We start from the raw sequence: 26579 nt of genomic DNA on the forward strand, positions 1-26579 counted from the left end.
AGATGGGAGAAAAGAAGTTTTCTTCAATTAAAGTACTATTTATTGTAATTGCATGTCAAATAAATGTAAGATCAAAGACATAAAATAAACTTTATTTTCTATCAATAACAAAACTTGAGGAGTCCAAAAAAACATGTTGTTTCAATATGAAGAGAGGATCAGTTATGCATTTCTCTGAAATAACTATTTAACATCCAATGATTGAAAACAATGTTTTGTTTTAAAATTGTGATGTTTGCAAATAACATAAGTTAGAGTAACATTTCTAAAACTATCCATTTTGTCCAAAAGTTAAATTGAGTCAAATACAGCAAAAGTACTGAATGTTCACTTAACCCCTACAAATGCCAGCACCTTCTACTCTGAACAGAACACAACTGGATTTTGTTGCTAGCAGTTATGTTTTAAAAACATGACTTGATATGCACCATGTATAAATCACTAAAGTAATCATATGTTCTGCTATGTGGTTCAACTATAATTATTTTCTATTTCAGCTGAACAGAAAGAAAGTGTCAAAATGATGATGAATAGAATCAGGAAAGAAAACCACAATAATTTCCAAAACCAACAAATCCACACCCTACTATTTTACCGAATTCTTATAACAGCTGTGATGTACTTAATAGTTAGCAGCCTGTATTCCAAAACAATGTGTCACTTAGGATATAATAAAAGATGACACTTTGGGTAACTAATCAAAACTTGTGAAAGTATGTGTTGACCTAGTAATGGGGCACTATTCTACCCTGGAAATTCACTCTTTCCCAAAACATCTTATGGATTTACATAAGAAGAAAATAGCAGTTTCCTAATTCACATGCTTTTTTGCTTGACAAATTTGTATTAATAGAGATCAAAATATAGATGGAAGTGGGCCTTCCTGGTGGCAGAAGGGGTAAAGTCTCAGCACTGTCAAGCTATCAGCAGCCACTGCAGCATGGGTTCGATTCCCGGCCAGGGATCTGACCCAAATGGCGCAGCAGACCTCTCCTGTCTTGCCCGCTGCTCCCCTTAGCAGTGCATTTCAATAGCTTGTTCTGCTCCCCACTCTGTCTCTGGTGATTCCTCTCACCCCTCCCTCCCCACACCTCTGGCCTATACTCCGGTTCTTTTATGCATAAATAAGTATTTAAAAAAATTTTTTTTAAAGATTTATTTTCTATGCATACAAAAACTGGGATACAGGCCAGAGGCGCAGGGTGGGGGGTGGTGGTGGTGAGGATTCACCAGAGACAGAGTGGGGAACAGAATAGGCAGGCTGACTGAAAAACACTGCTGAGGGGAGCAGCAGGCAAGGCAGGAGAGGTCTGCTGTGCCATGTGGGTCACCTCCCTGGCTGGGGATCAAACTTGTGATACAGTGGCTTTAGACAGCTTCATAGGTTGTGTCTCAACCCCTTGCACCACCAGGGAGGCCCTTTTAAAATTTTTAAACAAAGATATAAATGGAAGAAAATCCATCAAGTCAAATAGCTAAACTTCTAAAATCATAGTGTGAAAGCGCGCAGATCTAATAAAATCAATTCTTGGTTATCAGCAATCCTACCCGCTTGTGACTATGCAGGTGCCTGTCTTTTTCTCCTTTTCATAATACACCTGTCCTTTTAAAATGTAGATAAATAAACGCATAAAAAACCAAATACTTGTTTCTGCCACTCACCTTGCTGCTAATATACTTGCCTCCCTTTGCCATTATCCGGAATAAAAAAAACCAGTTTGTAACAGTCTGCTGAAGAAACATGGATATCTTTCACATCTACCTTTTCTGAAGATTCCTTATTTTAAAAAGTATGTAAAACAAATTATCATACCTCTGCTTGGTTTACTTTCCCCAAGGAGAACTTTGTAAAGTCAATCTTCAAATACAAATACCTGAACCTTGAATGGACTGTAAATTCTCATCACTATGATCCATCAAATAGCACAAATTCACCCAGGATCTTTTTACACAGACCTTTCCTTGTTTTTTTTCACTGTTCTACTTTTTTGAAGAATTGTTTTTTCGTTTGGAATATAGTACTTTAAAAGAAATTTGCTATTTTTGGTAGAGCAGCTGGAAAGTATCTTCACGTAAAATAAAAAAAGAACATTTTACCACATGCCTGATGTCCAATCTCATGAGAGACAATGTAGGAGATCACAGCCTTTTTTTCTGTTAGTTGATCACTTGGTAGCAGCAATAATAATGATTCATCAAATATCAATAGTCCCCAATTTTCCATTGCACGGTTGTCAAAATTAGGCAAGGCAATTATATCTAAGTGGAGTTAAATGGAGGGAGAAATGAAATCATCTCTTCAAAAATATTTGAGATTTCCAGTTATAAATCTCTCAAGATGAAATCACATAATTACTGAAAGAAAATGCAAGTGAATAATTATCATCAGAGAGGAGAGTAGGCTTTAAAGACTAATATCAGACAGAAGCCAGAAAATAAATTGGTTTTGACCATGTAAGAAATCAAGAATTTTCTAGAAAGGACCTATAGCCAAAATACAGAAAGAAGTTCTAAAAACTCAACAATTAAAAAAAAAATAACCTCAATTACAAAATGGGCAAGAGATTTAAATAGACCCTAAAGAAGACATACAAATGGCAAATGACTATATGAAAGATATTCAACACCTTATCTTATGTTATTAGGAAATTGCAAATTAAAAGATCAGCGGGATACCTCTACAAACTGAAATGAAGGTTAAAAGCCAGAACGCAGCACCAAATGCTGGAGAAGATGTGGAGCAACAGGAACTTGGATTCATTGCTTTTAAGATGACAAAATGGTAGAACACTTAGGAAAACAGTTTAGCGGTTTCTTACAAAGCTAAACATAGGTTTGCCATTTAGTCTACCAGTTGAGTTCTAAACTCTTTACCCAAATGAGTAGAAAACCTATGTTCACACAGAAGCTTGTGCACAAATGTTTATAGCATCTTTATTTGTAATTGCCAAAAATGGGAGTGGCCAAGATAGCCTTCAATAGGTGACAGGGTAGACAAAGAGAACTTTGTCAAGTCAATCTTCAAATATAAATACCTGAACCTTGAATGGGCTGTAAATTCTCATCACTATGATCCATCAAACAGTACAAATTCACCCAGAATCTATTTACACAGACCTTTCCTTGTTTTTATTCACTGTCCCACTTTTTGAATAATTGTTTTTTTATTGGGAATATAGTACTTTTTTAAAAAGTACATGCAGTAGAGTATTAGTCAATGATGAAAAGGAATGAGCTATCAGGTTGTGAAATTACATAGAGGAAGTAAACGCATATGGCTTAGTAAAAGCAGTGAACCTGAAAAGCTTCACATGGTATGATTCCAAATATATAACATTATGGAAAAAGTGCAACTAAAAAGAGAGAATATATATGTGTGTGTGTGTGTGTATACACACATGCATATACACACATGCATAAATACATACATATATAAACACATATACACATACATATATGTGTTGTCAGGAATTTGGGGAGGAGAATGAACAAAGCATAGGATTGGAACTATGCTACTGTAATTATCTATTAGTAAATTATCATTTGTCAGAATGCATAGAACTATACAACAGAAAGTAAATCCTGATGTAAACTATGGATTTTAGTTAATAATAATGTGTCAATATTATTTCAACTATTGTAATAAATGTCTCACATTAATGCAGAATGATAGCAGCAGTCAAAGGGAAGGGAGGAAGAAGAGGTACACTAGAACTCTCTATACTTTCTGTACAATTTTTCTGTAAACCTAAAACTGCTTAAAAAAATAAAGTCTACTTTAATTAAGTATTTTAGCTCCCCAGAAGACTGTATATAAATTTGAAGACCTAATAAACAAGGGAGAATATCTGCAGCGCAAACAACTAGATAATTTTTTTTTTAATATTGAAAGGGCTCTGCAAGCCACAAAGAGAAAACAAAAATGTGAATAAATCTCTAAAGAAATAATTCAAAAGCCAAGAAATCTTATTTAAATTGCTCAACTTTACTAGTCATCAAAAACAAATCTTGAAACAATGACATAACAATGGTTTCAAAGATATAAGTTTGGTAACTACAACAGTATTGGTTGTTGTTAGTGTTAACAATTAGGTGCAGGAGAACTGCCATGTGCTATTGGTGAGGGTGTGGACTGCGGCAATCTTTCTGGAGCAATAGCAAAATGCTTATTTGGATAAATAAGCATGGATATTTGCACACATCTCCTGACGTTTCCTTTAGTTTTTTTAAGTAACTCCAAAAAGTGTGGAATCAGTGCGAAGTTTGAACCACAGAGGATTCAATAAATTAATTTGTCAAATGGATAAGTAGGCATTGCCTATCTTAAACATATGGTGTCATTTTTGTTAACAACAAAGATGCAAATACAGAGAAAGGCAGAGATTAAAACTAACACAGACGTTGGGAAAATACACGCCAAACTATCAGCAGTGACTATCTCTGAGGGGTAGCATTCTAGGAGAATTTTTCTTTTCTTTTTGTGCTTTTCCTTATTTTCTAAAAATTTCTATAATGTGACTATTTATTACTTTGTAAAAGCTAAAAGAAAAAGGTTTTTTTTAAGATTTTATTTTTTTAAAGATTTATTTATTCATACAAGACCTGGGGTTCAGGCCAGAGATGTGCGGGGGGAGGGGGAGTAAGAGGATTCACCGGAGATAGAGTTGGGGACAGAACAGGCAAACCAACTGAAACACTGCTGAGGGGAGCAGTGTGCGAGTCAGGAGAGGTCTGCTGTGCCATGTGGGTAGCTCTCTGGCCAGCAGGGGATCGAACTCGTGCTGCAGAGGCTGCAATTGCTCCTTAGTTTTTAAAACCACTTTAAAGTGGGAAAACCATTTGTATGTCATGGGACATGCAAAAAATAGGTAAGGGCCAGATTTGATAGCTTCACAGTCCCTACTTTAGAACACTACACTTAACTCATACTGTGATTCCCAAACCAGCAGTAGCAGCACTCAGTAGTAACTTACAAGAAGTGCACATTGTAGAAGTGCACATTGTGGTACTGAACACTTTGCGCCACCAGGGAGGCCCAAAAGAAAAAGTTTTGTTTATTTTCTTTTGCTAATGGAAGAAACATCACTCTTATAATCCATGCCATGTTGGTCTCATGATGTTCTATGTTTTGCTGTGTCAAATCACTGAGGCTGACCTTACACATGGTTGAAGTGGACGTGTATGGTAAAGTACCCAGGTCATCACATAGCCTCTGCCAGTTAGTGCTGTTATATTAATTTTGGGCAAACTCAGTTGTCTATCCCATACTTCTACCCTTCCTTTCCTCCACCTGTATCCATCCCGCCCGCTTTCCTCACAAAAGACTGCTCTGCTGGGCCTCCCCTGGTGGCACAGTGGTTGAGCGCTGAATTGCAAAGCTGTCCACAGCTCCTGCAGCACCGGTTCGATCCCCGGCCGCTGGCGAGGGTCCCACATGGCACGTAGACCTCTCCTTCTGCGCCCGCTGCTCCCCTCAGCAGTGTATTTCATCAGTCTGCCTGTTCTGTTTCCCGCTCTGGCTCTGGTGAATTCTCTCACCCTCCTGCACTTCTGATTGTGCCCAGTGCTTGTATAAATAAATAAATAAATCTTAAAAAAAGAAAGACTGCTCTGCTGCACCCAAGACAATGCCCTTTGTTCTCTGTTTTGTTCTCTGCAATCACAGAAACTTCCTCTGTGAGAACTCCTTGGTCTCCCAGGAAATCCTTCCCTCCCCCAGGGAATGCCACCAATCTCACCTGTTCTAAGAAGTCATTTCTTATTAAACCTGATGAATATTTAAAATACATTTTTTTTTTTTTACTTCAGATGAAAAGCATTGGGGTAAGCAAAATTCTTGTTTCTTGATGAGCTATCATTCATTCACACAGGGTCCTGTTTATTTTATTTTCATGATTAAATCCTTAAATTATTGATAACATAAACCTCCATGCATCCATTATTTACACTTAGCACAGGGGCTGGGACATATTTTTCTATAAAGAACCAGATAGTAAATAGTTCTGGTTTTGTGGGGCTCTATGTTTTCTTTTGCATATTCAATAAAACTTTATGGGTTCTGAAATTTGAATTTTATATGAATTTCATGAGTCACGAAACATTCTTCTTTGGTTTTCAAAAACCACTTTAAAGTGGAAAACCATTTGTATGTCATGGGACATGCAAAAAATTGGCAAGGGCCAGAGTTGATAGCTTCACAGTCCCTACTTTAGAACACTACACTTAACTCATACTGTGATTCCCAAACCAGCAGCAGCAGCACTCAGTAGGAACTTACAAGAAGTGCACATTGTAGAACCAGTTGAGCTTTTTATTGTTTGTCAATATCTTAGCAAGGCTGCCGTGGTAGCTGCTGCTCAGTGAACTTCTTGATGCTACCCAAGGACTACAAGACGAAAGGTAGAAAGATGCCAGAAAGTTAGCCAAGAAAGACAAAGATCTGGCCCCACCCCCAGTGGCGCAAGGGGTTAAGCACATCGCTGTGAAGCTGTCCACAGCCTCTGCAGCACAAGTTTGATTCCCGGCCAGCCAGGGAGATACCCAGATGGAGCGGCAGACCTCTCCTGTCTCGCCCGCTGGTCCCTCAGCAGTGTGTTTCAGTCAGTCTGCCTGTTCTGGTCCCCACTGTCTCTGGTGAATCCTCTCACCCCCCGCACCTCTGACTTGTACCCCAGTTCTTGTATGCATGAATAAATAAATCTTTAAAAAAAAGAAAAGAGAAAGATCCAGTGAACAAATCTAAGGGCAAGGCCAAAAGGAAGTGGTAAAAAAGGCAAAGTTCGGGACAAACTCAAAAAATTAGTCTTGTTTGACAGAGCCACATATGACAAAATCCATAAGGAAATTCCTACATATAACCGCAGCTGCTGGATCTGAAAGGCTCAAAATCCAGGGCTCCTTGGCCAGGGCAGCCCGTCAGGCGCTCCTTAGTAAAGAGCTTATTCCCCTGGTTTCAAGACACAAGGCTCAAGTAACATCCACTAGAAACACCAAGGGTGGAGCTGTCCCAGCTCCTTGTGAAGATGCATAACCATTTCCCACCAACACTACATTTTGAAAAATAAAGACTTTATTTTAAAAAATTAACCAGTTGAGTAGAAGGCATTTAGGATGGCAAACTGCAAGTGTACAAGCCTAGGGGAGAGGAGCGGAAGATAAACGTGTAAAAGTGGACAGAGATGGCACTGGCACACCCTTCCCTCTCTGAAGAATTAGCAGAAGCCCTGAGAGCTTCGGAAAAGAAAAACACTGTTACAAAGGCAGAGTATGGGGTCTGGTCTTGACCTCAGCTCAGAGGGAGGCCACAGAGAGGTCTTAAAGAGAACAGCAACATGATCAGATTTTTCTTTGGAAAGATCCTCTGGTTTCAGTGTGAGAGACAGAATGGAGGCAGTCAGGGGAAGGCTGTTGTGTTACAGATGTTGTGATGTAAGTTAGGGAGAAACTATAGGCCTGGGAAGAAATGAACACATGCAGGAGATACTAAGGAGGAGGCTAATTGGAGGGAGGAGGTGATTTGAAGGAACAGGTCATTAAGGATAAGTCAGGAATTGTTACGCTGAACAAAGACAAATGGAATTTTTCTTGCCTAGACAAGGGCCATCTTGAGATCCTCCATACACAGAAGTGCCACAAATTTGGTCTCCAAGCCCAGGGTCCTGCAGCCTCCAACTCTCTAACCGACAGTAGTGCCTTTGAGTTCCTAGAATGGGCCAACACTGGTTCTATTTCTTCATTTTCTATTGTTCCTTGGCCAAAAGACTGGAGCTGCAGAGCTCCTGGCTTCCTGGAGTTCAGGAGGCTTGAGCCCCTAAATGTTCAGTACCCAGTCTTCCACCATCCGCCAGCATAGGCTGAGCATATTTTTCCCATGACTTCAGCTAACATTTCAAGGGAACAAAATCCATTTACATGATAGCCTCAATTTAGAGAGAAAAACACAGAACAACTTTCTGAGCTGAGTGGCTTACACAATTTTAAGGACATACCGTACAAATCTATGCGAGATAAAATGTTTACATATTTCCTCAAGGATCATATTATGTTCACACATGATTCCAATTTTATACAACGAAAATTCACAGATGGGACCCCCAAGCACTAATCCAATGACTCACAGCTAAAGAATATTAAAAAATAAAAATAAAAACTTACTAAAGGGAACTGGGGCGACTCACACAGGCCCATTAAAATGCTGCACTGAACCCTTGTGCTACGAGAGAAAAGCACAGGAGACAAGAGAGAAAGCAGTTTCAGGAGGATGCGAGGCTGCGATGGTAGTCAGGAGGGATGGAAAACGGAAAGTTCTCCCAGACCTGCCAGGAGCCTGGCACTATAAAGAGAAAGTGCAGCTGGGAGGCCCTGTGTTAGTCAGGGGATGGAAGGCCAGGAGACTAACTCCAAACAGTAGATAAATGGTGGGCCTCCCTGGTGGTGCAAGGGGTTAAGTGTCAGCAGTATGAAGCTTCATGCAGGAGTCAGATCCCCGGCCAGGGAGATACGCACATGGTGCAGCAGACCTCTCTTGACTTGCCCGCTGCTCCCCTCAGCAGTGTATTTCAGTAGATCTGCCTGTTCTGTTCCCCACTCTGTCTCTGATGAATACTCTCACCCCCTGCGCCTCTAACCTGTACCTCAGCTCTTGAATTCATAAATAAATAAATCTTTAAAAAGGAAAAAACAGGGGCCTCCCTGGTGGTGCAGGTGATTGAGCGCTGCACTGTGAAGTTGTCCGCAGTCTCTGCAGCACAGGTTCGATCCCCTGCCAGCAAGGGAGAAATCCACATGGCATGGCAGACCTCTCCTGTCTCACCCGCTGCTTCTCTCAGCAGTGTATTTCGTCAGTCTGCCTGTTCTGCTCCCCACTTTGTCTCCGGTGAATCCTCTCACCCTCCCGCACACCTGGCCTGTACCCCTGTTCTTGTATAAATAAATCTTTAAAAACTAAAAAACAGTAGCTAAATGGTAAATGGTGATGAAGGGTCTCCACTCTGGGTGCCCTTTGAACTTATCTCAAGGTCCCCTTAATAGGAAATTCATTGCATTAGAAGGGAACACGCCTTACTTGCTTTTGTTTACTTTTTTTTTCTCACCTGTTTTTGGAAGAGGGTAACTAATATTGAATAAATCTTCCAGAAAAGAGAAGATTGGGCCTGTGATGTTCAAAGCAAAGTCTGCATTTCCATTTGCGATGGCATCTTTCCGGGCCCAGATGCGGATCTAAACGAAGACAATTAAGGCTTGATTAGGAAAAATAGTGATTTTGGAGAGTGGCAGCCGGTGCACTTAGCACAAGTCTTATCTGTGCAGAAGATGCTATATAATCAAATGTTGAAGGGCATGTACACCCTGAGAAAAGCTTCACTAAATTGTGAAGAGTGGTAGCCTCATAAAACATGTTATTGCAATCTTACAAAAACATGTATAATGTTGGTAATTCAAAAACAATTCTTGGAGTGGTGAGCAGGAAATGCAGCGATGGTAAGTAAGGTAAGGGTGGACCTGGCCTCTTTGCAGGACCTATTTCCAATGATCTAAAATAGATCCATGCACTAAGTGGGAGTCACATAGCCTGGAAGATAATAAACAAATTTGAAACATGCAGATTTAAAATGGTTTGCTAATGAAAGAATTAATAGTCCCATCTTATATTTATATTTTGAAGTAAGGTCAACTAAGTCTCTTAATTTTAGGAAGTCACCAAAGTCTTGTGATTTTATAGCTGTTGAAGCAAGTGAAAGATATTCTCTCCTTATGACACATACACTCTTAGAAGATAAAAAGAGGGTCTCCCCGGTGGCGCAGCAGTTGAGCGCTGGGTTGCGAAGTTGCCCGCAGCCTCTGCAGCGCCAGTTCGATCCCCGGCTGCTCCCCGGCCACCAGAGGAGGGTCCCACATGGTGCGCAGACCTCTCCTGCCGCCCGCTGCTCCCCTCAGCAGTGTACTTCGGTCCTTCTGCCTGCTCTGCTCCCCGCTCTGGCTCTGGTGGATTCTCTTACCCTCCCGCGCTTCTGACTGTACCCAGTGCTTGTATAAATAAATAAATAAATAAATAAATAAATAAATAAATAAATAAATAAATAAATAAATAAATAAAATAAATCTTAAAAAAAAAAAAAAAGAAGATAAAAAGAAATCCTCCCCCACCACAGAAATCCCTACTATGTTTTCTCAGTTTAAAGTATTCTATGTTGAGGTATAAAGTCACACATCCAAACACATATTTTTGTAAATGAATGGCAAATCAAAGACATTTTGAAGAAAAAAATAATTGTGGTGTTGTTTGGGAACTTATTTGTGTGATCTTAGGGATCAATTTGCAGGGATCAATTTAACATTTATTATTATTTTAATATGAAATCATTTTATATTCTACAATACCATCTAAATACTTTTTGATGGGGTCTGGAGTGTTGGTGCTAAAGAATATGTGTAAAAATCAATAACCTGGGAACAGAAGTTAAAGATGAAGGAATTAAAATAACTGTCCCAATGAATACAGTTAATTTAAGAAGGAACTCTCTCAAAATGTTAAAGAAAATGCTAAGAAAACAAAAAGGCAGCACAACAGTATTTGCAGACTTTTGTACTCCAAGAACATACCCATTGTACTTTTACTTCTGCTGGAACATTTGTCTTGAACTATGTAAATTTTGAATTATGTAAAGCCTTCAGGAAGGTTTCTCTTTCATGAAGTCCAACCACCTATTTTGGGGGACTCCTGCCTTGGTCTCCTCCTTCCTCTCACCCCCTTCTATTCCTCATGTCATTGAGTCTTATTATCCTGGGGAAGAGAGGCCCAGGCCTCAGCCTACCCTACTGTAAACTTCTGTCCTCTAGTTCTAACTTCTGAGGCAGTTAGAAAGACTGCTAGACTAAAGCCCACAGTACTGAGTGGAAATAATCCTCACGTCTCTCCACTTTCAAGATAGTGTGTGCATTTTAACTGGAGCCTTTGGAAAATAACAGTAATAATGATTTATGCATATATGTTCATTTCCAGTTTCTAAAGCTCCTCTCTTAAGCCACCGTTCTATATGCCAAAGTGAGGCAAACGATGGTGATTTCAAGCTGGGAGGGAGGGATGGGTGACCCCTGGCCAAGGATTAAGGAATGCAAGCCAGCAAGGAATGTTCTGGAGAGGCAGCCATTAAAGTTATTGCAGAGTCGCTCCTAGTCTGACCTTAGCATCTAGGAGAGGATGTCTTTCCACAGCCCACGTGTGTAAGTTCCACTCCAAATATGCTCATTTCATCCCCAGTTACATCTTACCTAACTGTGTCTTTCCTCATGCCATACATTAACCATATTTTCAATTTCACTAAATTCTTATCTCTCACTTAATGAGCAATTTTTGTACAGTCTGGATGCTAGTCCAAGCATACATTCTGCCTTCCCTGTGGGGTGTATGTAGGACTCCTTCACTTCCTACAGCTGAGCCACGGCCAAAATGCAACATTCCACTGATAAACTCATCCCAAATTTCAATCTTCTGGCTAAAAACATTACTTTTGTAGGCATGTCCCATTTCCTCTCTGCTTCCATGGCAGCTGGTGTTCTTTTTCAAGGGATCTTGCACAAAGAAGCAGCCTTGATTCTTTTGTAAGGATTGGTCCCTGTGCAGCAGCATTGACAGCAAGGCGATTTGAAATGTCGATGCTGAAGGGCCACCTCCGTCGTTAGCTCTGGGCCCTCAGCCTTCATGCCAGCTTCCAAGCAAGTACTTGCAAATCCTGCCTGAGCAGATCTATCAATGTGCTGTGCATGTTTGACTTGGCCAGTGCTATATCTGAGCTATCAAGGACCTACCAGTGAGTCATCAAAAAGGGAAAGCAGGCTGGAGCCAACAGCTGAGGAAGAAAATCTTCTGTTGTTCTCATTCAACACAGTGTTATTAATTCATCACTAGGTTAGGAGGAGGGAGGAGAAGAAGCTCTGAGTGATTCTTCCTCTGCGGAGAGGCTTGGCTCACCCATGGCTTTCTTATCTCCTCAAGTCAGTGGTGTGAGCCTGGAAGATCTCGGGCCCAGGAGAGAGCTTCAGTCAGTTAAAGACAGATATTCCTGAATCCCGTGAACTCGATCAACGAGAAAGAACTGGGCCTCAGGCACTGGCCTTAGTTACCACTACATTTGATTACAGGGATTGCGTCAAGGATAAACTCTTACTGTAACCCTGATATGATCTGAAAGCCCCACCATGTATACTTGGGTGAAAACCGGATAGTTTAGGACAGTGCACAACTAGGGAAGTGGCGCATGGCCCAGAGTGCAGGGGGCCAGCAGTGCTGCTTCAAGATAGGGCTTATATTTAATTTCCACGCACCATTTTAGCCACAAGAGTTGTCCTTTTTGGTTGGTTGGCACCCATATGACACTTGTTGCTAAGCATTTTGAGTATCAGCCCAGCATTAAGAATGCAGTACCAGGCCTCCCATGGTGGCACAAGGGGTTAAGACGCAACTTATGAAGCTATCCACAGCCTTGCAGCACGAGTTCAATCCCCAGCCAGGGAGCTACCCACATGGCACAGCAAACCTCTCCTGACTCACCTGCTGCTACCCTCAGCAGTGTATTTTAGTCACTCTGCATGTTCTGTTCCCCACTCTGTCTCTGGTGAATCCTCTCACCCCTCACACCTCTGGCCTGTACCCCAGCTCTTGTATGCATAAATAAATAAATCCTTAAAAAAAAAAAAAGAATGCAGTACCTTGTAGTTTAGACAGATAACAAGTCAACCTCAGCTTCAAGGTGGCAGCTCTCTCTATTCTCCCCTATCCTCTGACAGGCAGCCACTGGCTGGGTAGAGGAGGCCCAGAAGCTAGCTGCTTTGTGGGGGTGGGCTTGGTGTGCAGCCTTTCATGGAAACCCTCCACAGAGCTCCAGGGGGGGTTCTTACAGCCCATTCCACAAAGTCACACCAAGAGCTCTAGCAGAGCTTGCAAAAGTTGGGGAGAGAATCAGGAGGTGACAGTGGGCTGTGTAAGCAGAACCCCTGAGTACAAGCAGATGGAAGAACCATCGGTAGTAAGTGTGCCTTACCTGGAGTCTTCCTTACTCACCTCCTTGCCCCGTTCCGTTCTGTTGACATAGTCATAGTCACATAGAGCAAAAGCCACTAAATAAGTAGGCATGTGGGGCGTGGGGTAAAAGGTGGTGACGGTCCAATTGATTCCATTCACTTCTTTTTCAGACTGACCTAGAGAAATTTGCTTTAGTCCAAATCACTGAAGACATAAGAAATAATAGCTACCTTTGAGATAATTTGTCAATTGTCACCCAGTAGCTCCTCATAGTCCAGCAGTTTGGATTTCTAAGGTATCAAAACCATATTAAAAAGATCTCAGGACAGCAGCTTGGTCTTTAATCAAGATCTTGACTAACAGGGTCTTAACTGAGGGCCAAATCCACGAGCCTTGTCGGTTAGGCCCGTCATCAGCCTTCTCTCTGTTCCAAACACTTCTCCTCTCTTTTGTCCAGCCCATTTCTCCCAACACTTTAACAAGAACTTCCCAGGCCCATGGTCAAAGATACAATTCTGCCATTCTGTTCAGTGGAGGCAGGGTACAGTCTTTAAAACCAAAATCACTAACTCCAATACCCACCAGGGCCAGGTACTTGATGTGAAGTGGCCCACATCCGCTGATGGGCCGTGGCAGGGACATATAAGGCTGGGGATGCAGGCCCAGCCTTCAGGGGGTAGCCTTTTCTGTGCTATAACTACCACTGTCATGTAGGACCTGCAGGCCCAGCATTGTTAGGGCTTCTGAGTTTTCAAGGAAGGAAGAATCTTTATGTGAAATCTCTGGAGTTTTAAAAGTTGGATACAACTCAATCAAAAGAAAAAAGTCATGTGAGCCAAATAAAACACATCTGTGTGCCAGATTCAGGCTAAGCTTGTTATCACTAATGATCAATAGTTGAGTCCCAAACTAATGGGCAGACAGGCTGCCAATGTAGAACAGTATAATGGTGCCTGCTCCTAATACAAGAAGAATTCGATTTGCCATCTCTAAGATGTGAGTGCTGACACAGACCCTGTTGGACAGAGTACCCTAATAATAATCCATTGTAATTATTATGATGCAGCAACACATTGCCTAGAAATGCTATTGATCTGAAAGATATTAAAGAACTGTGTGTGTGTATATATATAATTAACATATTTAAATATATATGTGTACAATATATATGATATAATAAGTGAGACAAGAAACTTTACTTACCTAGCTGTGGCATATTGGAAAGGGCCACATAACTTGGATGATGAATAATTGTAATATTAAAAGTTGCTTTCAGAGCTGGCTCATCAAAACAAGGGAAAACATTCCTGGCAAATGTTGGCTCCATCTGAGACGCTAACAAAGCCCTGAAATACATTTTTGGGGAAAAAAAATCTATTTATTTTTATCTCAAATCAGTGGAGACCAGACCAAAAAAAATATTGTGGTAAAATAACTTATAATTATTTGCAGGAAGGAACTAAAATATTTTCCCTTCATCTTCTTCACATTTCCCCAAACACAGACACATTCCAATTCTTAATGCACCTTAGGATTCTTGTAAGTCCTAATATACAAAGGGACTATTTAAATTCCAACCAGAAAATAAAATCCACTATGTCATAGACCCTTAAAATCGCCTACCAAAAAAAAAGGGGGGCACAAATAAAACAACTACACATGCCAGGTTTTGGGGAACCAAGTATTTTTTAAACCAGGATTGCTTCTTTGGGAATGGTCTGTTACTTTCATTCTCTACCCAAAAGCAAGTCAGTTCATACAGTCTATATTTTTAATCTTTTCTCCATGTTCCCTCTTCTTACTGCTTGAAAACTTATAAACAAGTTTTACTTTGCACACCCTTGGGAGTAAACAACATAGGGACATGCCAACGGAATAAAACAACTTTTATTTTCATGTGAGTAGATTCATCAACTCCCTACTTCTTCTTCCCTCATCTCCAGGGAAAAATACAAAAAGTGACATTATCCCACCGGGCACTAGGGATTTACAGGGAAAAGCAGAGGGATAAGAAGGCCCTGAACAAAATGCAAATCAAAACTACAATGAGATATCATCTCACACCAGTGAGAATGGCACATATTAAAAAATCTAGCAACAACAAATGTTGGCGAGGATGTGGAGAAAAAGGAACTCTCCTGCACTGCTGGTGGGAGTGCAAACTGGTCCAACCACTATGGGGAGCTGTGTGGAGATTCCTCAACCTACTAAAGATAGAGCTTCCACATAATCCAACAATTTCACTCCTAGGTATTTACCCATAGGACACAGAAACATTAATTCCAAAGAGCACCTGCACCCATATATTTATAGCAGCACTATTTACAATAGCTAAGCTTTGGAAACAACCCAAATGCCCAAAAATAGATGACTGGATCAAGAAGATGTGGTACATAGACACCATGGAATATTACTCAGCATTCAAAAAAGATAAACACATGCAATTTGCAGCAACATGGATGGCGCTGGAAGGGATCATGCTCAGCAAAATAAGCCAGAAAGAAAAAGAAAAATACCGGATGGTCTCACTCATAGTAGGAAAACCTAAATAAGGGACCAGGAAAAAGAATAACTATAAGAAAGGAAAAAATCAAAATCAACAAACAACTATGAATCAGAGACACTCTTTGGGGTCGGAGGAAAGGAGGGATTGGGGTCAAAATCAGGGTTGCAACTGTATGGGGAATATTAAAAAAAAAAAAAATTGAAAAAAAAGAAAAAAGAAGGCCCTGAACAAACCAGGAGATTGTCAGTGTAGTGTTGTGGGTTGTCCTCTGTAAACACTGCCTGAGTCTGACGAGAGAGTGGGTCACAGCAAATGGCTTTCTCCTCACAGGAACCCATGGTGTCACTGTCCCATTGTCAACACTTGGTGACCTGGAAATCTGCTTCCAGATCACAGCTGTGATGGTTAAATTCCCTTTTAATACATGGGGCCTGAGACTTAACATCTCTGATGTATTTACTCTTACTTCAGGCCTGTTCTTATACAAATAAGAGGGAAAATCAACAGAGCTAGCTAGAGAGAACAAGACCCCTCCGGTTCCGCCTCTAGGAATCTCTTCTCTACCTTGGAAATGTTCCCACTCACACAAACAGTTGCACAACTTTAGGAATGACACAAGGAATACTTAGTATGTTCAAAAACCTCACACAGGTAATTGCTATATTTATAACCTCTGCATGACAAAACTAATTGTTAACCAAACCTATTTTTCCCTATTTGCTTTTTCCCACTTTATTTACCCTCTTTGCATAGGCTGAAAGCAGGTCTGTGGGCTCAGCCACGAGCCATTTTGGCTGCAAGACTCTGCCCCATCTATTACTGACTGAGCTATCCTGAACAAGTCACATAATCGTGAGTCTCAGTTTCCCCATCTAGAAAATAATACTACTATTTACCTTTTATTATTATTTGAGCATTTTTTGCTCGAATATTGGTAACTAAATTTACCAATAAATGACCTTTGACTTTTCCTATATTCCTTCCAATCTCGCTAATTATTCTTTGACATAGATGAACTACAGGAGAATTCAAGGAGAGAGAAGTTATATAGCAGGGGTGTAGAGCTGAAAACCACCAATTATAAATGCATTTTATTTTTTTGTCGTTGTTGATAACTTGTTTTTTATTTTTTTTTTATTATTTTAATTTATTTATTTTTTATTCTTGCAATGTTTGCTTTCTTTTCTCAGGTGTAATCCCCATAGAATTTCTACCATAAATTCACCTGTGCACCATCACCATAGTCCCTTGTGCCCTTTCCACCCTCATTTTAATTCCTTTCTCTCCCCCTCAGCTGCAGAACGTCTCTGATTTACAGTTGTCTGTTTATTTTAGTTTTGTTGTGGGTTTTTTTGTTGTTGTGATTATCTTTTTTTTTTCTCTGACTCCCTATGTTCTTTCTATAAGTGAAACCATCTGGTATTTTCCTTTTTCCTTCTGACTTGTTTCACTGAGCATAATCCCTTCAAGTTCCATCCATGTTGCTGTGAATGGCATGAGTTTATCCTTTTTGATTGCTGAATAGTATTCCATTGTGTATATAAATGCATTTTTAAAAGCCCAGAATGTCACAGTCGAATGTGAAACCAGACTTGTCCACTGAATAAAATTTAAATTGCCAGAAGTTAGGAGTTACATACATTTTTTTCTTCTGTATTGTTTATTATGTTTGGCAAAAATACAGGTTCACAGCAACTGAACAAGTATTTTCTTGGTGTTGGAGGTACTATAAAATAAAGGTACCTTGATATTAGTATGTGCAAAAGAATATGAACTTTTTTTGCAGGTTTTTCTTTCCTGCAAGTTTGTTTTATAGTATTGGTTACTGTCTTCAGAAGGAATGAGATAACAGAGAAAATTGAAACAATTGATAATATAATGGAAAGAATTTTTTTTTTTCCTGTGGGACCCTTGCCAGTGGCCGGGGAACGAACCAGCGCTGCAGAGGCTGCAGGCATCCTTGCAGCCCAGCGCTCAGCCGCTGCACCACCAGGGGAGGCCCTATAATGGAAAGAATTTTAAGCAGATAATTTGGTGACTTGAGTTCTTTCTGGGGATCTCCTACATAAATATAGTAGTGCAACTTTGGGAAAGCTGCTTAAACTCTTTGGACACATGTCAATAAAAATGTAGGGATGGGAGTAGTAGCCAAACCTCAGTATACTTAGGGCTCTAAGCTTGAGTGTAACAGGGATGGAAAGAGGATGGAAAGAGAAGTCTAGGAGTGCCCACTGAGTCAACCAGTGCAGGGAGAAACCATCCCTTGAGAGTTCATGTATGGCCTTCAGGAGGTCTCTGAAATTGAAGGACATTTTGTACCAACAACAACATATTGGCATGAAAACATGTAACATAGAGTGAAAAAGCACAATCAACTGTATAATACCTGTTTATATACTTGAAGAGTCAACAAATACCTGTTGTTTTTGTAATAGAATCTATAGGAAGTAAAGTTTGATAACATCTCTGCTCCCATGATGTCAGAAAGCATAGGAACATCAAGGAGGCAGCAAGGTGGACAGACAAAGAAAACCTTTGCCTCTTCAAGGAATGGCAAGCTTTTATGTGCCTCAGAAAGGACATAGGCTCAAAAAGGTTAAGAGACAACAACTCAGGGAGTCACTTCTTTAACAAAACAAACATTAAGCAGCTGCCTTCTAATTCCAAAATTCAGGTTTCAGAGAACTAAAAGAAACTCTCTTGGATTTTATGCAGACTTTTTCCTCCCTGGCTTTATGCAAACAATAAAAAATGGGGAAATCCCTACAATACACATCTTTCTGGGTCTCCATCTTACCTGCAAAGGCCAGGGAGAGCCAGCAGCACATAAAATCTGGCTAGGCCACATGTGAGAGATAACGCTTCTCTTTCTGTTTTGGACTCAAAGAACCCTGTAAGGAAATCTTGACCTCAGAACACAGAACTACCCATTACCCTCTGCTCCCTTCAAACATCACTGAGACATACTACTAAGCAGCCTGTGAAGTCTAAGCTCAGAATGGTCAGCTGTGATGCAGTTAATTTGGGAGAATTTGTCTCCTAGTGGCTCAGCATTGCAAAGCCACGTTCCAGACAGAAAATCATGAACTCACCACTTTCTTGTGCTGGAAGAGGCCTTGGTGGTGAAGACCACATGATGCCCTTGGGGATCAATCTACAACCACATAAAAAATATCCACTTCGTATTTCATTCCAAATAATTTTATGAAGTCCGTATGCCTACAGCTCTAGTTGACGAGTGCTAAATAACATTACTGGTCAAGGATTAAATAAGATTCTTTGTAGAACTATTCCCCTTCCTCCCCCCAATATTTTTTTTAACACAATAACACACTCAGAAATCAAATGCTTAACAAAGACAGATGTTATACCACTGGATCAAGGTTCAAGGATCGGCCCATGAATCATATTTGTTTACTACTTGTGTAATAGGATTTTAAAACTGAAATTTCCAGCAGGAAACAAAACACAATAGATACAATTTCAAAGAAAAGCACCCAATCATGCCATGAAGACTTTCAAAGCAAATGGCCTGAAGAATCTGTGGATTCTCAGGTTTAAGCTACATCCAGGACATAGAAAGGTCAAGGAATGGAGATTGAAAAATCAAAGAAGAGATATCTTAGGTGGAATATTATTTTGCCAAGCCCACATGACCTGGGAGGAGGGGCAACTTCTAACCCTAAGTTGGAAGAGAAGATACCTCAGAAAGGAGAAGTATTTCCTGAGGTTGAGTCACTTGGAGGGTGGTGTCCAACTTGCTCTCGAGAGAGCTGAAATTATCACTGGGCAGAGTCTAACTTCTCCCAGATGGGATTCTGAAAGGGAAGGAAGAACTGACTGCTTTGGAGGTAGAACCCAAAGAGTACTGCTGCCTTAAGATCCATGTCAGTTCCGGGAAAGGGATGCATCGGTGTTTCTTGACAGTACGGTGGGTTCTGAGACACAGATGAACCCATGTGGGAACTGTCTTGGGCTCTGAGTAAGGGAGCATCTGCCCAGTAGCTAAAGGAATCATAAGTGGCCAGCAGAACAAAGAAATAAAAGTAGTATCGCGCAAGGTCAACAGAATGATAGGAGTAAGAGAAACAGTAAGAAAACTCTAGATTCCTGGAAAGAGACATCTCAAGAGAAAAAGGCATCTGTTAGGTCAGAGCAAGACCAAATGACAAGAGTTCTAGTTGAAGTAAAACAGCCCCACTAGTCACCTCTTCCAGTCCCACTGGGACTGGTGGGGTTGAAATAGCAGCTTTTAGGATGGAAGGAGAAAACCAGAAACATGGGTTGAAGAAATGAAAATACCACTACACCTTACCTTACTGCAGACTTCTATCCTGAAGCCAGCCCAAGCCTGGGGAAGTGAGGGTGGAGAGGGAGCAAGGGAGATTTAACAGCAAATTAAGTTCAAAGTTTTCAGTCATGCAGGAGAGGATTTTCTAGTCTTTGCATCTGAGCAGCATTTGTGACTCAGAAACTATAGGTCATTTGTCACCTAAGAATTAGGTGGAAAATATGGGCTGCTAGAACAGAAAAGATTGTCCCAGAAACTAAATTATAAAAGGACTTTGAGAGAAACACAGTTGCATTTTCCTGAATTGTGACATGTGCTTTTTCAATACATTAGTGAAACCTTTATTCAAAAGATACAGGATCTAAATCTTTGATGAGCAAAATCACCTCCCTGGAAAAATTGATTAGTCACATGAAGTAAGTGCTTTCAATAAGTCTATAGGAAAACAAAAAAGCTATCTCTTTTTCTCTGTCGTATGAACAACATCATATGACTGGCACTTGAGTTCATTGACCTTGTTTGAGACAATTCTAAATTCTTTCCTAATATTATTCAACTTTCTCTCTTTGTGTGTCACACCCAAAGGACCAGGCCAGATTTTCCAGCATAAACAGAAACTGCAAGGAAGGCTTTTCAAACTCTTTGTTCACTCTTTCCACACCTGCACAAATCAATTAATTTTGTTTATTCTGTTCTAACTTAATTTGTCCCCAAATAAGATTCTATTTCTGTCCAGTTATTTCACAACAGCAAGTCACTTCCTTCTCTTTATTTTTACATTTTCATCTCTAATACCGCCAAATTCTTTCTCAGCCTTTCTTAAAGGAAATGGCATGATCAGAAAAGCAACAAGTATTCCCAAAGGACACTCTGAACAAGAATGAGATCATAAATTATCTTTTTTATTGAATTTCAAAAGTGGTAGAGATCTTCGATAGTGTCACCATCTAAATCTTAACATTAAGAGTTTATGCAACTGATTAAATAATTAGTAAGTGGCAGGGATGATACCAGAACCAGGTTCCCCAGTTTTCCAGCCTTGGGTCCTTCAAGTACACCATCTGTTTTGAAATATATACTAAATATTAAAAGCATACTAAATATGAAATTTTCTAAGGATTAACTTTATAATTACTAGTACTACCAACCTAGAGATAGGGAGGCTTCTGATTAACACTATGAGGTAGTAATATTAATTAGAACTAGTCTTCTGCTAAAAGCAACAAAAAACATGAAAAAAAATGAAACAACTGTTTTCAGACAAAAGTTAATGGGAGTACAGGATTGTGATTCCCGATCAAAGAAATAAAGAAGGTGACCCCCTACAACCACTCAATCTTTCTACCTGGAAGCAATTTTCAAATTGCAGCAGAAGAAGGAAACTGAAATAGAGGTCAGAGGTCTCACAGAGTTGAGGAGACAGAGACTAGAGACTAGAGTCCAGAGGTCTAGATAGCTAAAATTTGTAGATTATAAAACAGGAGGTCATTATGCAGAGAGAGACATTCAGAAATCTGCCAAGAACTCTTCTTGACCTGCCAAGACTCTAGTAACCTGTACTTGCCGAGGTTATGCAAAGAAAATCCATGATGAAAAGAATAAGCACCAGGATATATACTCCAGCATTCTGAGAAAGTGTTCTCAAATGCTAAAAAATTCTGTTCACCTAGCTTTACATTCCAGCTCCCTTGATCACGTAACCTCAAAATCCAATCCCATCCTCTTAATTTACATATATGAAAACTGAGACCCTGGGAGCTTAGACAATTGGTTTAGAGAACTAGGAAGTGGCAGTGGTGGTACTAGAACTGGGACTCAATCTTTCAAAGATACAAGTGACTAATATCAGGAATTAGAGAGGCAACATCACTATAGACAGTACAAATAATAAAACAGTAATAAAGTAATATTTTGAACAACTTTCTTCTAAGAATTTGATGATTTTTATCAAATGGGCAAATTCCTTGAAAGAGCCAAACTACCAAACCTGACTCAAAAAGAAACAGATAACTAAATATTCCCACATCATTAAAGAATATGTGTGTTTACAAACCATCCCACAAAGAAGTTCCAGGTAACTCCTTCTTCTTTTTTTCTTTTTAAAGATTTATTTATTTATACAAGCACTGGGGTACAGGCCAGGAGCGGGAGGGTGAGAGAATTCACCAGAGACAGAGCAGGGAACAGAACAGGCAGAAGGACTGAAAGCACTGCCGAGTGGAGCAGCGGGCGAGACAGAAGAGGTCTGCTGCACCATGTGGGAATCTCCCTGGCCGGCCGGGAATTGAACCTGCACTGCAGAGGCTGCAGACGTATTCACAGCGCTACACTCAACCCGCTGCGCCACCGGGGAGGCCCAAGTTCCAGGCATCTTCATTGGTGAAATCCAGCAAGCATTCAAGGAAGAAATAATGCCAGTTCTACAAAAATTCTTCTGGAAAGTAAAGGAAGGAATACCTCCAAACTCATTCTCCAAAGCTAGTGTTATTCTGCTACCAAAATCAAAGACATTGCAAGAAAAAAAAAAAAATTACAAGTCAAAACCTCTCATGAACATAGGTGCAAAAATTATAAACAAAATTTTAGTAAATCAAATGAAAATCTAAAGAGGGTAATATATCAAGACCAAGTGAATTTATCCTAAGAACACAAGGTTAGTTTAACTTTAGGAAATCAATGTGCTTTATCATATTAACAGGCTAAAAAGACAAACAAAACAACAACCATATGATTACCTCAATAGATGCAGAAAAAACTTTTGACAAAATCTGACATCCATTCTTGATTTAAAAAAAAAAACTCAGAAAATTATAAAGTCAAGAAGAAAACTTTCTCAACCTGATAAATGGAATCTATAATAATGCTACAGGAAAACACATAACGTTTTCACTTATCACTTTTATTCAACACTGTACAGGAGACTTGAGATACTGAACTAGGCGAGGAAAACAAAGAAAGAGTATCTAAAGAAGAAAAGAGGAAGTAAAAATAGAGTCAAACACAGCAAGCTCACCTAGGCAATAAATGCAAGAGAATGACTGAGAGCTTAGCTATGTTACTCCAAGGTATTGTTGCCTCAGCATCCATTTTGTTGGACCAAGTGGCGTAGGGGTCTTCCACTGGCGTTACCTCATCCTGTAAGTGTCTGCCATAGATAGCAGTCCACAGAGTCACAAATGTAACTTCCTGATATGACTCCCCCCAAAAGCCCTGTGATTAAAAACTCTCCTCCTTCCCAAAGCCTGCCATGCAGAATTTTGTTTAACGTGCCCAATCTGGCCTTAGCCCTGGTCCTCAAAATACTCTGCTGATGGACCTAACAAAGGTATTAGGGTGCCCTAGATCCTATTATTCTCTGCTCCTTCACCCTGACTTGAGGGCCTCACATGGCCCCTTGAAGAAGCTGTGAATGGTAATCATCTTTATTTCAATTCCCTTGTGGACCTGTGTTGAACCCCTAAGCTGGAAACATCCAAATTTCCCTTAATATGTGACTAATGAAGCTGATATATCCACACAATGGAATGCTATCAGCAACAAAAAGGAATTGCTATAAACAATAAGGATGAATCTCAAGGTAATTTTCCTCCATGAAAGAAGTCAAAAAGAAAAGAGTATCTACTATGTTCTTCTAGTCATATAAAGCAGTAGAAAATGGAAACTAACCTATAGTTATAGAAAGCAAGTCCATTGTTGTGTAAGGATGATGGTGTCAGGATATTAGAAAGGATTATAAAGAGGCACAAGAAATGTTTGGAGGTAGTGGATATGTTTATAATCTTGATCATGGTGATGGTTTTATTACCCCATGTGTATGCATATGCCAAAACGTATTGAGTTGTACACTTGAAATATGTGCAGCATATTGTATGTCAATTTGACTTCAATAAAGCTGTTTAAAATTATGAGAAATACAAAGGAAAAGGAAAATGTGCACTATAACCTGGAAAAAATAAGTCAGAAACAAAATAAAAGATGACAGAGATAATGAAATTAGCATACAAGGAAATTAATACACTTAAATATGTTCAATATGCTCAAGAATATAAAGGAAAACATGAACATACTGAGAAATGAATGGAAAATATATAAAAAATAGAAGTTTTAGAAATAAAAATGCAACATCTGAGATGAAGATTTCACTGGATCAGTCTAAAAGCAGATTGGACACTGCACTAGACAGAACATCAATGGGATTGAAAGTAAAACAATAAAAACTACCTAAAACAAAATACACAAAGAAAAATTACATTGTTCAAATATACAGAATGTACAATACCAAGATTGAACCCTAAGGTAAACTACTGACTTTGGGTGCTAATGATGATGGGTTAGCATAGGTTCTTCCTTGGTTAAAAATAAATGCACCCGAACAAACGAGGCAGCAAGCGGGACTGTGAGCGGAAAGGAACTATTGCAGCCACCACACCCCGTGAACGGGAGCTGAGGCGAACCCTGCAGGATCCGCCGCGGCGGTGAGCGAACGGCTCCGGGCGCCATTAGAGAAGAACAAAGACCCCGGGAGACGCACACACAGCCCGGGCTGCCGGTAAGCTGGCGCGGAAACGCGGCGCTCGGCGCGCTTGAAAAGCAAGTGCAGACCTGGATCGCGGCTGCCCAGGTCCCCGCGCCTGCGACCTAGGCTTGCGGGGAGACGACCTAGGCTTGCAGGGAGACGCACGGAGGTCCTCACTGAGGTGAAGGTCCCTCCCTGAGTGAGCAGGAACCAGGCGCCCAGGCACGGGAGCAGTGCAAAAGGCGCATTCCCGCGCCACTGAACTGGGCTACAGCCCGCGTCCTGGAACTGAGGGCTTTGAACTGAGACCCGGGGCACGAAAATTCGGGGCGTGGGTTCTCCACGACGGTGGGGCACAAGGCAGACACAGCACCCCAAAGCTGTTGAGGTGTACCCTACCATTCCCGCTCTGTTCTCTGTCCCACGGGGTGGGGGAGGCGAAAAACAGCCCCCCAAGGACAATAGGAGAGATCTCTGGCGCCACCTAGTGACCAGGAAAAAAAAAAGTCACTAACACCCTATAAAACAGGACATAATTCTTAAGACTGCTTGAAAAGGGCAGAAGGTTTCTGGAGGACCCAGTGGCCAGCCGGGAAGTTATTCCACTCCAGGCCCCTTCCGACCAGCAGTCTGAGCCCACAGAGGGAGCAGGCACCCACGTCCGGGGCAGACCGGGTGCGCAGAAGAGTGTGCCTGAAACCGGAGGCGCAGGGACTGCATCCCGCTTCGCCATTTGAGAACAGGGACATTTCTTCAGTAAAAACTGCCTAAAACCAGCAGAAAGCTCCCCCAGAAGACAGAGATGGCTCCTGGAAGAGCCAGAGGGGAGCGGAGAAGTTCACCCAAGATGTCAGTCAGTCCAAGCAACACAGTGTCCCAACGCATACGACAAATTAGAAAACAGACAGTAGGGAGTAGAAGAACCACACGCAACCTAAAAACTCCTCAGGAAAGAAGCACACCACAAAAAGAAAACCACTCCCCAGATTGCAACGACAGCAACTTGGAAGAACTTCTGAGCCTTCCAGAAAGAGAATTTAAAATTGCCATGATTAAAAAAGTGATAGATCAGAAGAAGGAAATTGAGTCCCTAAAGAGGGAAGTAAGAGAAATGCAGGAGATCAAAGAATTAATGGAGGAACTAAAGAACTCTGGGAAAAGCAATGAAAGCAGAATAGATGAAATGGAAGAACGAATAAGTAATCTTGAAGACACAGAAATAAAAAGAACCAAAACAGAAAGGAAAGAGAAGTACGAAGGAAAAAGAATGAAGAAAGACTTCGGGAACTATCTGACTCCATGAGGAAAGGAAATATAAGAGTTATAGGAATTCCAGAAGGAGAGGAGAGAGATGTAGGAACAGAGAAAATATTCATGGATATAATTGAAGAGAACTTCCCAAATGAGAAGAAGGAGCTGAAAATTGATATACAAGAAGCAAGAAGAACACCAACTTCCACGACGAAAGGAAAAACACAGCAAGACACATAATAGTAAAGCTCCCAAGAATCCAGGACAAGGAAAAAATAATGAAGCTGACAAGAGGGAAGAAACAGATAACATTCAAAGGAAAACCAATCAGGCTGACATCAGACTTCTCTGAAGAAACACTACGGGCAAGGAGAGAGTGGAGGGACATAGTCAACAGACTCCAAGAAAACAGATGCCAACCAAGAATACTCTATCCCGCAAAGCTCTCTTTCCTCCATGAAGAAAGAATATGGACCTTCCCAGACAAAGAGAAACTCCGGAATTTCATTGCGACTAAACCCCCACTCCAAAAAATACTACAAGGAATCCTAAAGCCAGAACCTCAGAGGACGAATAACAACGAAAGAAGACCAAAAAAAAAAAAGTTATTGAAAGATAAATAAATAAAATCAAAGGAAAGACAAACATAATGGCAAATACAGATGCTAACATATCAATATTAACTCTAAATGTAAATGGACTAAACTCTTCAATAAAAAGACACAGAGTTGCAGCCTGGATTAAGAAACAAAACCCAACCTTTTGCTGTCTCCAGGAAACACATTTAGCTACAAAAGATAAAAATAGGCTCAAAGTCAAAGGATGGAAAACAATCCTACAAGCAAATGGGCCAAAAAAGAAAGCAGGAACAGCTATACTTATATCAGATAAAACAGACTTCAAACTCAAAAAAATAAAAAGAGACCCCAATGGTCACTACATTATGATTAAGGGGACAATACTTCAAGAAGAAATAACACTCATTAACATATAC

General features: G+C 40.4%; 1 protein-coding gene across 1 annotated transcript in view; it reads right to left on the bottom strand.

Annotated features, from left to right (window-relative positions):
- The window catches only part of LVRN (laeverin), a 74372-nt gene that overhangs the window by 37299 nt on the left and 10494 nt on the right, over positions 1-26579 (bottom strand). Inside the window, 4 exon segments of the mRNA XM_037509486.2 lie at positions 2105-2259; positions 9093-9219; positions 13061-13197; positions 14225-14367. Coding sequence (XP_037365383.1) covers positions 2105-2259; positions 9093-9219; positions 13061-13197; positions 14225-14367 — 562 coding nt within the window.

Source organism: Talpa occidentalis, unplaced genomic scaffold (assembly GCF_014898055.3).
Source record: "Talpa occidentalis isolate TD23 unplaced genomic scaffold, MPIMG_talOcc4v2.1 talOcc4.13, whole genome shotgun sequence".
NCBI classification, from domain to species: Eukaryota; Metazoa; Chordata; class Mammalia; order Eulipotyphla; family Talpidae; genus Talpa; species Talpa occidentalis.